Genomic DNA, 16,724 nt, shown 5'->3' with positions numbered 1-16,724 from the left:
TTTTCAAGACAGTTTCTTGCGTTGCAAAAGAACCTCTCAAAATCCTCGTCTTTTAATAAGAAAAAAATATTTCCACTTATAAGACATTCTACAAATACAGTCAAATAACAATGTAATGAAAGTTTGCAAAGATTCAGAAGAAGTTAAGGCACTCACATACAAACCACCCCAAATATTTCTGATGAAAACCTTGTTTGCAGATGTAAGCCAAGGTAAGAGTTCTAATCAACCTTAGAAGACAGACTTCATTCGCCACAGGTCTTCTCCCATGGTTTTAAGCCAGTAAAACGAGAATTTCTTATTTATATGCAGAGTCTGCTTTCAAGGAGTAGACCATATAGAAGCTTTGCTTGTGAAATTATAGTCTACCTCAGCTTATACCCTCGTTCTGACACCATTCATGTCATTTCTCCATACACAAAGCAAGAGACGAGAGTTCCCCAGGACCTGTCATCAAATTCTTAGCAAGAATGACAGGTCAGTGTTTTAATGTGCCAAACAAGTCTAATAAATGCACTTAAAGTACCAAATGAGGGAATTACAAAAAAAAAAGGAACATTAAAGTCCCTGTGGCAGCCTGGGCGCTGAATCATACAAAGAGGGGAGGGGGTGGGAGACAAACGAGGAGATTCAGAAATGTGGAACCGCTCTCAATGGTGTCTTTCACAGAGTCCCTGAGCAGAGCATGGTGTTCATCAACGATACAGTTCCCACACTCAGTGGGGCAGGAGGAGAATCCGACACAAGCTGAAGAAGGCTTGCGGAGAGTAAGGAGAGGAGAGAAAAGTTCCACACTCTAATGGCAGCCAAGCTATGGCCATGTTGGAGCAGGGGTCTCTGAGTCCCCTCCTACCACACATTCTGCTGTCATTTCCAGGTCTCAATCCACTCAGTAAAAGTGAGCAGAGTAAACCACATCTGTAAAAGGCATCTATTGTAGGCAAAAAACATCAGCAATTACGTATCTTCAAATAGTATTCTTTATTAAAATAATGGTACTTCCCAAGCATTTTACTTTAATCTTTTTTCTTCTATCACCATGACATCCATCTATTTTCTTCAGGCTCACGGTTTGCATGTAAGTCTTAAAACACGAATTAAAAAAAAGAAACCACACAAATAAAAACTGCAGTTTTGGGGGTGCCTGGGTGGCTCAGTCAGTTAAGCGTCTGCCTTCGGCTCAGGTCATGATCTCGGGTCGGGGTCCTGGGATGGAGCCCCAGATCGGGCTCCCTACTCAGCGGGGGGATCTGCTTCTTCCTCTCCCATGGCCCTTCCCCCCGCCCCATCTCTCTCTAATAAATAAAATCTTTCTTAAAAAAAAAAATTGCAATTTGGGGCACCTGCGTGGCTCAGATGGTTAAGCGTCTGCCTTCAGCTCAGGTCATGATCCCAGGGTTCTGGGATCGAGCCCCGCATCTGGCTCCTGGCTCAGTGGGGAGCCTGCTTCTCCCTCTCCTTCTGCCTCTCCCTCTGCTCATGCTCTCTATCTCTGTGTCTCGAATGAATAAACAAAATCTTTAAAAAAAAAAATTTTTTTAAATAAAAATTGCAGTTTTAATACTGGGTCAATATGAAAGTACTTTAGATTCTAAACATGTTTCTCTAAAGGAAACTGATTAGCTTCAATGATCCAACATTTTGGAAATGTGAAAGTTCTTCTAGGAGACTTGAGAGACCACGAAAAAGTTATTGAACTAAACATCTTCAAGCTCCCAGCACAATATTTAAAAGAAAGATCAACATACCTGATGGGATGCCAGAGCCAGTCAAGGATCTAGTTAAGCAATTATTAAGAGGCTGCGGGGCCAGTGGATAGGGTGAGGATACTGTGTCACAACTGGGTTGACAGTCAAATTCAAGAGCTCAAGAAAGGTCCACACAGATAACCAGACTGTTATATACAATGCCACCCACACCTGCTCCTCCAGGAAAGCAGAGGTCGAAATGGAATGGAGTGGTCTAGGAGAGCTCCCGGAGGAGACAGACCTGGAGCCCTAAAGGACGTGTGGTATTTGTTTTGGCTGAAGGATTTTACAGGGAACGGAGAAATGGCCCAGATAAAAAGATGGCATGTGTGGACAGGAAGGAAGGCTGCGTTGCCAGCACCTCAGCCCAGACAAGGATATGAAAAATAATGGGACAGACCCGCAGCTGCCCTCTATTAATTCCTGAATTTAAGCAAAGGCAAGAATTCATATTGATTGCTAAGATTCCTTTTTTTCCCCCCTAACAATTGGCTCTTTATACTTTCATCTGGCCTAGGAAAAGAAAAATCTTTTGTCTAGGATGCCATAGGTACAGTGCTGTCTCCAAGTGAGAATAAACTATGACCTTTTGTAGCCCCTTCAAGACCTATGATTCATGTTTCATGGAAAATATTGAGAAATATTCCATTAGAAATGAATCTGCTTTCACAGCACATTGTAGGTTTCCTGTGTTTTTCTTCCTTCATTATCACCAAGGACATTCTCATGAAAACAAAATCTTGTTTTTTCCCCCAGAGTAACCATATTCTTTATATTGACTTGCTGTGAATTTCCAAACTGCCTTTTCATGGCACCACAGTGAGCTTCTGCTGTCTAATGACGTCATAAACGTCCTATAGAGAACATTAGTAGGCTAACAAATTCGACTGCAAGTAAGGACGGTTGACCTCAAATGGCGTAATTTCCAAGTTTCCAGGAAGACTCCACAACCAGCTAAACTCCCTACCCCTACTCCCCCACCCCCACCCTTCGCAGCAATCCCTAACCTGCTGAAATAGCAGTGGTGAAATAGCCAAGTTATTAAACTGACCGTTTCAATCGTGGTATAAGCAATGGTTATGACTTCAAAATTTCCAGAAAGGCCACTTCCAACCACCACTCCTCCCACACCCCCCTCCCCAAAACCACCACCACCCCACCTGCTGGATGGGGTTGAAAGAGCACAACTAGAGCTTCATTCTCTTCACTTTAATCTCTAGTACAATGCAAATGCTTCTTTCACAAGTTCCCATTACAATATGATTCAATTTCAGATCTTTTCCTAATAGGCTTTTAAAAGGTAAGCAAGAAGACTGCTTCCCCCATTACCAGTCCTCTCCCACTGGACCCTTCATCTTACAGCAGCTGGAGCTGGAAGCCCCACCGAGAAGCTCAGCCCACCACAACTCTGGGCCCCGTCCTAACTTGGGGCAGAAATAATTTAAGGAATTCTAAATCAGTACTCCTGTGTCACACTATCTGCTCTTAGTTCTGTTAACAGGACATCTGTCTTATCCCAAAGACCCAGTCTCTGCAAACCATCTCTACTTGATCTCGGCCATCTGAGTACTCATGCTGGTATCCTGCCCAGAATCCTGTTATTCCAGGAATAGGAACCCACCTTGCTCTTGTCACATGCCCAAAGAGAACGGAGTGCTAATACTGGAGTTCCCTGATGTATACACAGAGCAGGACACATAAAGAGCTCATGCTCTGGAGTCAGAGAGACCAGGGATGAAAACCCAACTCTGCATCTTCTGTGTGAATTTAGGTGTGTAAATGAACCTCCATGGGCCTCAGCCTCATGTTTATCTATCATACCCATTAACTGAGAGAATACGAAGCACAGCGTAAGAGCTAAATAGGTATTAGGGATGTCAATCACAGCGAAAGGATAATAACGTTACAATTTGTGTTGGCATTTACAAATATATTCCCTATTCCCACATTCTATGTTAATATGCTCTACCCACCTGGAGTGAAGCATTCACTAACTTACACTGAACTCAAAAGAAGGCTTATATGGGGCGGGGTGGGGGGTGGGGGTGCTCAGTGACTGCCTATGATGCAATGGTGACAGTCAGTGGGTCTGGACTCCAGGTCCTTCCAGCTCCTGCAGTTCATCCTGTCGCTGCCCCAGGGCTTCCCAAGCCCTAGCAAACCAATTAGCTCCCTGTTCTGGTCCCTTGCATCCTATCCTGTGTCATTTCAATTAATTGGGCCAGGTACCACCACGCCCCAAATGGAGATAACCATAGCATCTGGGTGTTCAGAAGAGAACAAAGGATAGGAAGGCTGGGGAAGCCAAAGATAAATGGCTCCACAATTCTGCTTTAGTCAAAGGCTTTTCTGAAATCACTGGAAGGGGTGTTAATGTCACTTATCTCAAAGTATCATCATGAATAAATACAAAGCTCCCATTGTGAACAGAGTTATATACTTGCAACATTCCCTGCAGAATTCACCAGTTACTGACATGAACTCAAAAGAAAAAAAAAGTGGGGAGAGGCTAACCTGATGAACACACGCACGCGCGCACACACACACACACACGTACCCATGCATGCAGAACAATAAAAGCAGGTTGCATAAAAGAGTGTATTTCATATATGTAGATCTATTCAGCAACTTGCTTTTATGGATTCTATTACACACACTAAGTTGTAGAAGAACATAGTCTACCTGCCAATTAATTCATGGGGCTCCACAATGTTACCATGATCAGAAGCTCAAATGCTTTCTTACTTAACTGAAAATACCAGGTTCATTCTATGTAGGTGAAATTACTTTTTATCTAGTTTTTCTATAGCATGATTCTTTTTAAGAGTGGATTTTGAGGTTTTATTTGTTGAAAATATCCATTTATTATAGAACTACAAGTAAGTAGAAGATTCTATATACCATACTATTTTAAAATAATTATTTCCTCTCTTCTTTTACCTGAAAGTTTCTTTGTATGATTCATCACCAAAGACTAGATCAGTTTTTAAATGGCTTAGAACACCAAAGATCAATTTCAGGAACATAATGGTCAGAGAAATGCAATCAGTAAAAATCATTAACAAAACAGTTAAGTCATTTCAGATTATCTAACTGCAATTAAAATTCATTAGGCTTGAATCTTTCAAAATACACTAATTTCTCCAAAAGTAAAAGCTTTTTCCCTAGTTTTTGTACCTATAGGAACAAAATTAAGTAGCAAAACTACAAAGCAGCATGCTCTGCTATATATAAAACAAAGCAGTAGAAAAATCACCTTTTTCCATGCAGCTCATTATGAGAAACTAAAAATAAAGGGCATTTCCCTTCATTTATGTATTGGAGAACAAGTCCAAAAATTAAAACAGGCCTCTGATCAGAGTCTTGGCCAATCAATAACCTAGTATTGAACTCCATTACACGCCAATTTGCCATTTGCCCTATAATCCCAATCACTGCCAAAAAGAGCTACCACCAACAGTGCCCTCCAACACAGCAGTGTTTACAGGCTAACTACAGATCTGGCCTGAGCTTCCTATGGTTCAGAGGGCCTAAGTCACTACTTTCCTAAGTGAACTAGAGAGAGGCGGCACTGGATTAGACAACCAGGAAGTAACTAAAATGCCCTAGGAGCCATACTTAAAGATCTATACCCAAGGAACATCACCTACCTGGAACTTATTTAGATGCAAGATTCTGGACTCTGAGCTGATGCAGTAATGCAATAAGACATTTAGAGAACTTTCGAGAGAGTATTCTGCATATGGAGGGGCATGAATTATTAGGCCCAGAGAGTGGACCATGATGGGCAGTTTTCTAAGATGGCCCCCAGTGATTCCTGCCTGCTGGTGTTCCTACACTGTGCAAATTCCCTTTCTTGAGTGGGCTGGACCTAGTATCGCCCCCTTGCCCTCTAGTTACTCCTCTGATAAAGCCAGCTGTCTCATGGAGAAGCCATTTAGCAAGGAACTGAGGGAGGCCTCCTGCCAATAGCACACAAAAACCTAAATCCTACCAACAACCCCTCAAGCAAGCCTGGAAACAGACTGACCCTTAGACATGCCTCGCAAGGAGGGCAGCTCTAGCCCACACCTGGATTTGGGGATCTTGAGAGGCCCAGGGCCATGGGACACAGCTAAACTGTGCCTAAAATTCCTGACCCACAAAAACTGTGAGATAATACATGTTGTTGTTATAAGCCCCTAAATTTTGGAGTAATCTGTTAATCAGTAACAAAGAGCAGATACTTAATACAGATTTTACCTCAAAAAACATCATCTGGTTAGCATCACAGTATTTATTTGAAACTTTTGAACTCATTTGAAAAAGTTCTTGTTGTTCTCAATTGAAAATTTAAAGTCCTTCAAAATCTCAACATTTTCCAAATTCCATAATATATTAAAAGATACTGCAAGCCTTCCCAAGTTAAATTAACTCACTTAAAAGTCAACAGAATACTAGAGGTATTTAACTTTGTCCCTTTATTTATCACAGGCCTACATTAGCATCAAGACCCTATGTTATAGAAAGATTAAAAAGTTTTTAAAAAATCCAAGATAAATTTTACTTCTGGAAAATAAAGACACAAGGAAAAACTTTACTCTTCCTTCAAACAAGAAATAAAAGAGAAACTCCTTTGATGAGAAGGCTTACAAGAATTTCCTTACCTTGAATGCACTGAAGTGTTCCATCCTCCGCTCTTATTGTGAAAGTCTCACCTGGATTAACTTGAACAAGAATGACCTGCAAAATAACACATTAATTTCAATTTAATACCAAAGCATCTGGGGTTTCTCTTCAACAGTTTTATTACCTGAATTTATGTACTAGACAGGATGTACGTGGCACAGAATCCTGTATAAACACAAAACTTAGGATAGGTCTTAGACCTGGTTCAGCTTTGAGCGGGGTAAGTACATGCATTTGAATTTAGCTAAGCGAATTCTCCTGCGTTGGTTATGATGCTAGGTACCTAAAAAGCTCAACTTTTTTTTACTTTTACAACAATTCCTTTTTTTCTTACACTAATTTAGAAACAAGAAATCGAGAAGAAAGTAGACCAGAAACTCTGCTTATAAAGGAAAATGGCACAGAGAAATGTGGCTCTGGCCAAACACCATGGAGCATATTCTTCCCAAGTGTCCATTACTGACTTCGGTCATATGATTCTACTGTGTAACAAAAGAAGGCAACTGATAAGAAAAATGTTTGGAAAATAAAGTATTTGTATAAGTGCTGGAAATAATAATAAACACTATAAAATAAATGAATAATATTATAAACAGGCCTCAAACACTCAAATTTTAAAATCTATTATCTAAATGTCAGTGAACATTAATATTTATTTTAAAAATTTTATTTAACTATGAGAGAGAGAGAGCACATGCAAGAGCACACACCAAGTCGGGGAGGCGCAGAGGGAGAGACTCTTTATTAGGCAGACTCCCCGCTGATGCAAGGAACCCCACAGGGCGCTCAATCCCACAACCCATGAGATTATGACCCGAGCCGAAGAGTCGGACACTCAACCAACTGAGCCACCCAGGCACCCCTAATATTTAATATAAGTAGACAACTTCCAAGACTAGACCACGCATAGCAATGGCAAAGTATGTTCTTTTAAGAGCCTCAGTTTTAGATCTCATCTAGTTCCTGTAGGTAACAGAAAGAAACATCACTTATTTATATCTAAATATAAATCAAAGGATGTAATCCAAGTTTAAAAACTGTAGTTAAGGGGCGCCTGGGTGGCTCAGTCGTTAAGCTTCTGCCTTCAGCTCGGGTCATGATCCCAGGGTCCTGGGCTCCCTGCTCGGCAGGAAGCCAGTTTCTCCCTCTCCCACTCCCCCTACTTGTGTTCCATCTCTCGCTGTGTCTCTGTCAAATAAATAAATAAAATCTTTAAAAAATAGTAAAAAATGGGGCGCCTGGGTGGCTCAGTCGTTAAACGTCTGCCTTCAGTTCAGGTCATGATCCCGGGGTCCTGGGATCGAGCCCCACATTGGGGTCCCTGCTCGGCGGGAAGCCTGCTTCTCCCTCTCCCACTCCCCCTGCTTGCGTTCCCTCTCTGGATGTGTCTCTCTCTGTCAAATAAATAAATAAAATCTTTAAAATAAATAAATAAATAATAGAAAAATAAAAACTGTAGTTAAAAAAAATCACCATATGCAAGGTTTACACTATTAAAATAATGGCCGTACATTGCTGGAAATTGGAAGGATGTTGAGTGTCACATTCACCTTAGCATTCTTGGAGCAAGCCTTGTCCCTCCCTGCATCGAAACCATCAAGCATACCGTTCCCTCTACCTGTAATGGTTTCCCTGTCCTCCTTCTTCTCTGCCTGCCACCCACCTTACTCCTTCCCTGATGAGTGACCAATGCCTATTCACTCTTGTCAGCTTAAGAAGTGGCATCTGCTTCTCAGGACAGGTTGGGTCTCCCACTGCATGCTGTAACACAGGCACACATGCCCACACACCAATACTTCTCCTTCCTAGAATTTACAACTCCAATTAGTTAAGCAGTTATTCTAGGGTCTGTCTTTGCTTCTTTGAGATTGACTCTGTAAGGACAAGATCTGGCATAAAGTCAAGTGCTCAAAACTATACCCGGCCTAGAATAAGTGCTTAATAACTATTTCTACTAAATGAATGAAGGTCGTGAAACACAAGGAAAACCATTGCAAACCACACTGCAAACAAAAATTTTAACTTCGAAATTAAGCTTTCATAATATTCCATTTAAAAGGTCAACTGTTTTTTTAAGGTCGACTTTATTTACTGTATGTACCATAATTTCTGTTCTGTAAAAATGTTTGAGATCAAAGCCGTTTCATTCTTAAAACCTAAACCTTTAATATCCATGTATTTTGCCTCTTCTACTAATTCACCACGGGAGACACTGTTGGGATATTAAAATTATTTAAATCAGGAAATGCATTAACTGGAGAAAACAAGACCATTCAGGAAAAAGCCATCCAAGCTTCATCCCTGGTGCTTCTCATTATCTTGAATTATAACAGTGGTTCCAAGGCAATTTATTTTTCCTGTACAGTAACTGTGTCAATAATCTTTCAGTCTTAAGTATTCAAATTCTTACCAATGTAAACACACTGTGCCATTTTAAGACCTCAAAAGGAAATCCCTTCAGATCTCTACAGAGTGATTAAAACATTTCAACTGCTTTCTTGAAACTGAGCTTTTAAAGTCATTCCTAACATGAAAATAGTTTTAACTTTATTTTTACATAAACATAGAACATAACTACAATAGAATAAAAAAAAAAACACTCCAGGGCGCCTGGGTGGCTCAGTTGGTTGAGCGACTGCCTTCAGCTCAGGTCATGATCCTGGAGTCCCGGGATCAAGTCCCGCATCGGGCTCCCTGCTTGACGGGGAGTCTGCTTCTCCCTCTCCTGCTCCCCCTCTTGTGCTCTTTCTCTCTCTCACTCTCTCTCAAATAAATAGATAAAAATCTTAAAAAAAAAACAAAAACACTCCAATAAAGACAATTATCTGTGTCTTTTAAAAAGTCTTTAGACCAATTCCAACATTACTATAATAGAGCAGAAATCATTTGCTTGTGTTGAAACCTGTGGGGATAAGACCTATAATACAGGCTGGAGAATTAATTAGTTAGAGAGGAAAAAAAAAAAAAAAATCAAAGGACATCAAGCCTATGCCCCAGATACTCTCTGACAATCCCAAATTCATGTACTCTCTCTCCTCCACCGCTCTCATAATTGTCACACAACGTGTCCTGAATGCAGGTCCTCAAAGTACAATTCACCAGTATTATGGAAAGTTCCAGGCAAGAAAAGGGATTTCTGAATTGGGGTACGCTCCAGATTCTGTCACATTACCTGCTCCTCACACTGTATGAAAAGTGTCTATAATGATTCCTTAGCGGTCACAGACACCAGGCCACAATTCCAAGCCTCCAAAAGCCATTTATGCCATCCCCTCCTCTCTGCTTACGGAGGCCAATTCCTGAACCCCACCCTGCTTCTTCAGTGGGGAAAGATGATAGGTAAAAAGCTTTTAAGCATCCTACTAAAATACCTCTCTTCAAATGTTTCATTCCTGTAATTTTCCCTGCTGCTGGGTTGCTATGGCAACCAGATTATAATCTACCAAGTTACCTCAGAAACCAGGCAAATCTCCTGCGTCCCAATATCAATTTTTCTTAGTATGAGCAAAAGTCATTATTTTAGCAACCCATATTCATCTTGGCACCGAGTTATTTTAAAAGAAAGCATTTTATTATACTGAGGTCGACTGACCACCTTGCTGTTTTCACTGTCAATAAAGGAGAGATAACAAAGTTTTGGGACACACACCAGCCCAGTGATCTTGTCCCTGACAACAGACATGAATGAGAAGTCAGAAGCGTGCCTTGCATCACCCAGCCTTGAGGCGCATGAGTCACACCCTGGCAGGCTCCCTGGCGCTTAACCTTTCCTGTCATAGCAGCCTGCCCTTCAATCTCTCCCCCCTCTAACCCACTCTGTCTCCCTCCCTCCTTTCTCTCTCTAGCCACAAGGCAGACATAACTGTTACAAGTTCTCATAAATGCAGAACGTAAAACATCCTATCACTGTCCAAACCTCATCATTTTTTGTCCACTCGCTAAGCATTTCCTGCTCTTCCAAAGTCAGCATTAAAACAATTCATGCTGCATTCTGTGTCTCGTCAGAGGAAGATTTTAACCACTGATAGATTCTTCTCCAGAGATGCTAAAATAGAACCGTGTTCATCAAATCATAAGAGCATACTTCAGGCTATGCTTGCTTCATCAGATCAGTTTCAAATCTGTTACAGCTAAAGGAACCAAACAACCCAAAATAACCAGAGGCAAGTTTGTCAAAAATTAATGAAAAATAAGTGACCATTCTTCCAAAATCTTAAACGATAAAACAAGAGGTAGGATTGATGTAATTAAGCAAAAGGCTAAAACAGCATCGTGAGAAAGCTTTGCCCAACAAGATTATTGAAACAGGTGTCAACAGATCTTTCCTTAAAGGTATAAATCTAACTAGAGGAGGAAAAGGAAAGCTACTATTGCAATTTAAATTGTGGGTGGCTGATTAACCAGATCAATGGTATCTAAGACCATTCCTGGAGGCAAATTCCTAATTTATGTGTCAAAAAAAAATCCCCAGCCCCCTGACCAAACAGCCACTGCCACGTATGTGCCCATCACTAAAGCTTCTGCTGGGGAAACAGTACTGACTGACCAAAGATGGAACGTAACATTTGCAGTTTTCTTAAAAGTTAAATCCAATAGCCAGACGCTCAAGATATAAACCATGCCAGGAGAGGGGACCCTGTTCCATTTGGGGAGCTTCTTCCACTTGCCACACTTGGTGAGGCTTGTCTTACTCTTAACTGTGTTACGTATAAATGAACACTTCTCACTTGCAGCCAGCATTTAAGATTATCCAACAGATATCTTTAGAGGAAAATGATATAACCTAAAAGCTGCAGAAGAGTTCCACATAAGGAAGGATTCTATCCAAGAATAGATAATTAAGATTTTATTTTATTTGAGAGCGAGCGAGCGAGCACTGGGCAGGGGGAGAGGAGAACAGAGGGAGACAGAGAGGGAGAAGCAGGCTCCCCGCTGAGCAGGGAGCCTGACTGGGGGCTTAATCTCAGGACTCCGGGATCATGACCTGAGCCAAAGGAAGATGCTTAACGAATGAGCCACCCAGGTGCCCCAAGAATATCTAATAACTTTAAAAAGTGACTTCTGATTATATGAGAGGAATAATAGCACTTTTTTTCTGGATACACACACACACACACACACACTCCAGATTCCCAAACTCCAGAGAAATCCTGGCACGCTCCAGTCAGGCCCTCGAAGGCCCAAACCATCCATCAATACACACCTTTGAGACCCTGGTGCCTGGGCTAGAGACCGGAGCTGGTCTCCAGAAAACTGAAAAGTGGGCATCATATGTTTTCTGAGTCCCCTCCCTTTGCTCCAAATCAGGAAAAGGGAGAAGATGAGCTGTATATAACCAATAATTATCTTTGTGGTAATAATATACACGAAGAAAATGTCCCAAGATTAAAACGTGGCAGGTAAAATGGAAAGGTACTAGAAGATGATGGGAAGTATTGATTGTCTCATCTGCTCACCTGTCCTACCTGAAGCCTGACTCCAAAGCTGGCAGGAAAAACACACATAAGACCAGGAAGCCTCTAGAAGGACCTGCACACTGGGTTAAGGCACAGGGACACACATGGTATTGAAGCTGTTGCTCTCTTCAACACTGGTAGGACAAAATAGTCTTATTTTGTTTCTTCCTGGGCTTTAGGACTTGTTCAGTTTATTTTTTTTTTTTCTCTTAAAGATTTTAACACCCAACGCAAGGCTCAAACTCACAACCCTGAGATCAAGAGTCGCACCCTCCACCAACTGAGCCAGCCAGGTCCCCCACAGACCTGCTCAGTTTGAAGCAAGGAGCAAGAATACTCCAACGCTTCCAAAATTTTTAGTATTCTGATGTCTTCAGAGAATGGAAGGTTCAAAAGTTGTCGCCCTCAACAGACCATTACATATCTCTTAAACTCAGAATGATGCAGGCTACTTTATCAACTCCTTTCAACAGCTTTTTTTCTACAATGATTATATACACAGCTATTATTATTATTATATATATTTTTTTTAAGATTTGACAGAGAGAGAGAGAGAGAGCGAGAGCAGGAACACAAGCAGGGGGAGTGGGAGAGGGAGAAGCAGGCTTCCTGCTGAGCAAGGGAGTCCGATGTGGGACTCGATCCCAGGACCCCGGGATCATGACCTGAGCCGAAGGCAGACGCTTAATGACTGAGCCACCCAGGCGCCCCTACACAGCTATTATTAAACACCCCCATGGTCTGCCAGGTAGGTATTATTAACCAGACTATATAGATGGGGAACTGAGGCTTAAAGAGGGTAAGTGACTTGTCTGAAGTCACAAAACTACAAAATGACTGAGTGAGCACTGGAATCCAGCCCCATCTGACCAAAACGCAGGCTCTTCTCTTCTATTACACAGACTCCCCCCTCTGATAGGCATGGGCTTCACAAAGTCAATTCTTTATGAAGGTAACTTTAATAAACAGCTATAAAGAGAGAACTCACTTCACTGGGTCAAGGGCATGTCTCCAAGACATGCTGTGAGGACAAGATCTGTTCTAGGAAATCCAAGCCCACTCCCTGAGCCAGAGTCCATAGCTCCCAATATGACAGTTGGGTGGTAAGGGAACCCTTAACTAACAACCAACAGTGGCTTTTATACCGAGCAAGGTTTATTCTCATAAAGTCCTTGTCAAGTCCTTGAATTCCCCTAGAATCCTAAGACGACCAAGGAGCTAATCATGGACTATCACAATCACTAGATGCCACTTCTTGTGGCCCAACAGTAAGCATAAGAAAAATGAAAGAGGACTTCCGGGACAATGGCATCTATTAGCATCTGTGCTTCCCAAAGTCACCCATGATTAACAACAAAAGACAGGAATGGATTAATAGGTAACCAAGGGAAGAGAAATCAGACAAGCCAAGGAGGACATTTTTATGCACTGAAATCACGCCAGTGCCTGAAAATCTATACATTCTAAAGAGTTCAAAAAGCCCATTTCATGAAACAAGCGTCCTCAGAATTACTATGATATCTCTCTTAATTTAGCAAATATCAATGACTGACCAGAATGGGTCACGCATTCCTCTAGGCACAGGGAATAGAGCCTTAGATAATACAAAGTTCTGCCCACCTCAGCCTGACAAACAGAACTTACACAGGATGAAGAAGGGTAGTGCGGGGGTAGGGTTTAAACAAAAATAAAACATTTAAGATAGTGGTAAGGGCTATAAAGAGAAAACAATGGCAGCTTGTAAGAAGTCATACATTTCTACTCTAATTGTATACTGCCTTGAATAAAGAGATTCTATTACAAAAAGAGCTGCTGTTTGCTAAGAATAAAAGTATAACCTTAACTTAAATGGAAAAAATGCAAAATGTAATATAGATGGCCAAAACTAGGTTAAAAGCCTCTTTTAAGAGAGCCACAAATGCCAGAGTCTAAGGTTCCAACTACAGGACTTTCAAGATAAAAACCAAGAACATAAAAGACCAAAATTCTATGTAAGCTTAAGTATAGTTTTCCCTGGCTAAAAGTAACAGCTACCAAATACCCTTGTGCATTTGAAGAACCATGACGTTTACTTAAATAATTTTCATTTTATTAAATACATTTTTCACACAGCTCTCAGTGCCAAAACTGTAACTCTTCTTCCTTTAGCTGAAAATTATGCTCACTGAGAACAAAATCTGGTTCTTGTCAATACCACTTCAGGGTTAATCCTTGTCAAAAATGTCCATCAGGTGAGATACCACCCCCTTTTACTCCTCAATTCCATCAACACACCCCATGTTCATAGGCTGGGCTCTGGCCACACTGATGGGGAATGAGCAGTTCAGGCTACTTTTCACCTAGCCAGCCCTACCTTGAATGTGCTTTGTGCACACTGAATCTAAAATGTCTCCTACCATTCAGATCCAGCTACCTCATGTCTAGTTTTGATTGGCTGAGAAAGAGTAACATGATCCACGTTGATGTGGTACTTCATGTCACGCACCTCTGGTAATCTATGCATTGCACCTAAACAACTCTACTATCAGAATCTCAAGGCCAGGTCAGTGAAGAAACATTTAACTGCCTATATTCCCAATATTCTAGTATTTTTTAAACCTATTTCAATGTTGGCCATGTCGTTCATTTAACACTGTTCTCCCTAAGACATAATCAAGAAATAATGTGTCCATGAAGAATGTTCTCATGCTTATAAATGACAGGAAATCAGTTCCCGCTATTTTGTCATTCAATATTGTACAGCTGACGTTCCTAGATCACTATACTTTTTCAACTGTTTAAAATTAACACTACTATTGCCTGGTAGCTCATACCCACCAACATCAAATCAGAAGTGAATACAAATAGGTCATATGCTAGGGTTTGGGAAGGATTTTACAGAACAGTGAGGACTCCCCCTCCCCACCATTATACAATATATTTTCACTTATTCAACCCTTGACTTTCGATGCATGAAATTTATTTAAATCAATGCCTAATGCAATTATTGAAGCCTTGATTTCTCAAAAACATTTGCTGAGTAGTTACTGTGTGCCCGGCACTTTATAAAGCACTAGTGATACTAAGATGAGAAAGAGGACATCCTACTCATTTGTGTGTTGGTACAAGGGTAGAAAACACAATGAACTGTAATAAAATATGACTATTTGCTACTAACAGCTATGGAAACTGAAGAAAGCGGTGAGAAATCAGGGAAAGTTACCGCTGGGAATGACATTTAAGGCAGGAGTGAGAGACTGCAAGCGGGTAAGCCAAACGACTGCTTGAGTAAACACACAGAGGCCTGGACTGTAGGATGAGTTTAGAATTCCGACGTGGGGGCGCCTGGGTGGCTCGGTCGGTTAAGCGTCTGCCTTCGGCTCAAGTCATGATCCCGGAGTCCTGGGATCGAGTCCCACATCGGGCTCCCAGCTCAGCAGGGAGCCTGCTTCTCCCTCTGCCTCACCCCACCTCGTGCTCACGCACTCTCTCTCTCTCTCGCTCTCTCACACACACAAAAATAAATAAAATCTTAAAAAAACAAAAAGAATCTGACCTGGCCCTAATGGCATACGCCTGGTCCAGAGGGGCAAAGGTGAGACTGCGGAGCAGGGCCGCCTAGGAAAAGCCTCTGTGCGCCCCACTTAGAAGTCTGGACTTTATCCTGTGAGCGGTAATATTTCCCAGGGGAGAAAGCAACATTACTGGAGGACTCTGATAGCAGTGAGTAACTCCAACTGAGGTGGGAGACACTGGGCACACGGAGAGCAGCAGAGAGGTTAATGAAAAATCCACCTGTGACATAATTCAAAGATTATGCTGTTCAGCGTTGAAGTTTTCAAAAATAACAGTATGGTGAGCCAGGTCACAGGGTCTGGGGCAGACAAGCTCTGCCCTACCTCCTCACCAACACCAAAGGTTCTGAGATTATGGAGGTGTAGTAATGTCTATGGTTCCGCGAGCCAGAACTACTTCATTTTTTCCTATTTTGGGTCACTCTAGTTGTGTTGTCTGTGATTCTGCCGCTTCCATGTCTACCCTGCTACCATCGATAGGCCTCCAGAGTCTGCCCCCGTCTTGTGCCTCCTCCTCCTCCTGAACTTTTTCTGGCCTTTATTTCTTCTCTTTGGGTTCTTGGCCTTTACTCTAAAAAGCTAAGCCCAAGAGCCAACCTAGCACTCCTTCCCTTATTTCTAGTCAACTCCCCAGGAGGTCACAGTGGATTAGGTTGCCCACCTAGCATGTTTTTCATCAGTTTGTGCACCACAAGCAAAGAAGGCCTAGTAGGACTGGTAGGATAGTGGGGAAACAGATATAATTCAGAGTCAAAGGAGAACCATTACTCATTTTCAAGGGTCCAAAGTTAACCATATCCCCAAAACATCTACTTTCTGATTCCTAAATAATTCCATTTCAAACTAATTCATTTTTTAAATCCTGAAGTTAAAGTTTGCCTTTTATCATATTGTACATACACAAAAAGGTCTGAAGCATAAGTTAAGGACTCAGATTTTTAGACAAAACCATACCACCTACTACGCCATCTTTAAATTAAAAAAAATCTTAAGCATTTTAAAGATTTTTTTTAAAAATGAATACTTAATAGCACATATTCCTTCTACATGTTTAAGTATCTTTTCCTGCCATGCTATATGTTGAGATAAAATTAAATGAAGCTCAGGCCAGAGCTGTCTTCTAAATAACATGCAGACTGTAAATATTGAGTAGTTAAGTCACTCTCTGCTAATCCTATTTTAATTTCAATTCATTTTTGACTTTTAGAGTTTAAAAAAAATCAACCAAGATAACCAAGCTGTACAGTGAGAAAAGCAAATCGGACAGGTGGCAGGTGAGTCTGGCTCTGCTCCACAGA

The 16,724-nt window shown here is 41.4% G+C and overlaps 1 protein-coding gene across 5 annotated transcripts in view; it reads right to left on the bottom strand.

Annotated features, from left to right (window-relative positions):
- Nucleotides 1-16,724, bottom strand: part of FNDC3B (fibronectin type III domain containing 3B) — a 341,048-nt gene that overhangs the window by 236,334 nt on the left and 87,990 nt on the right. For all 5 annotated transcript variants that reach the window (XM_034999034.1, XM_034999006.1, XM_034999012.1 and 2 more), the window contains one exon: nt 6,395-6,470. In XM_034999034.1, coding sequence (XP_034854925.1) covers nt 6,395-6,470 — 76 coding nt within the window. The remainder of the gene's footprint in view (nt 1-6,394; nt 6,471-16,724) is intronic.

Source organism: Mirounga leonina, unplaced genomic scaffold (genome assembly GCF_011800145.1).
Source record: "Mirounga leonina isolate KUSES-001 unplaced genomic scaffold, KU_Mleo_1.0 Mir_115, whole genome shotgun sequence".
NCBI lineage: Eukaryota > Metazoa > Chordata > Mammalia > Carnivora > Phocidae > Mirounga > Mirounga leonina.
The sequence above is the reverse complement of the archived record's forward strand: the minus strand, read 5'-3'. Positions and strand labels throughout refer to the sequence as shown.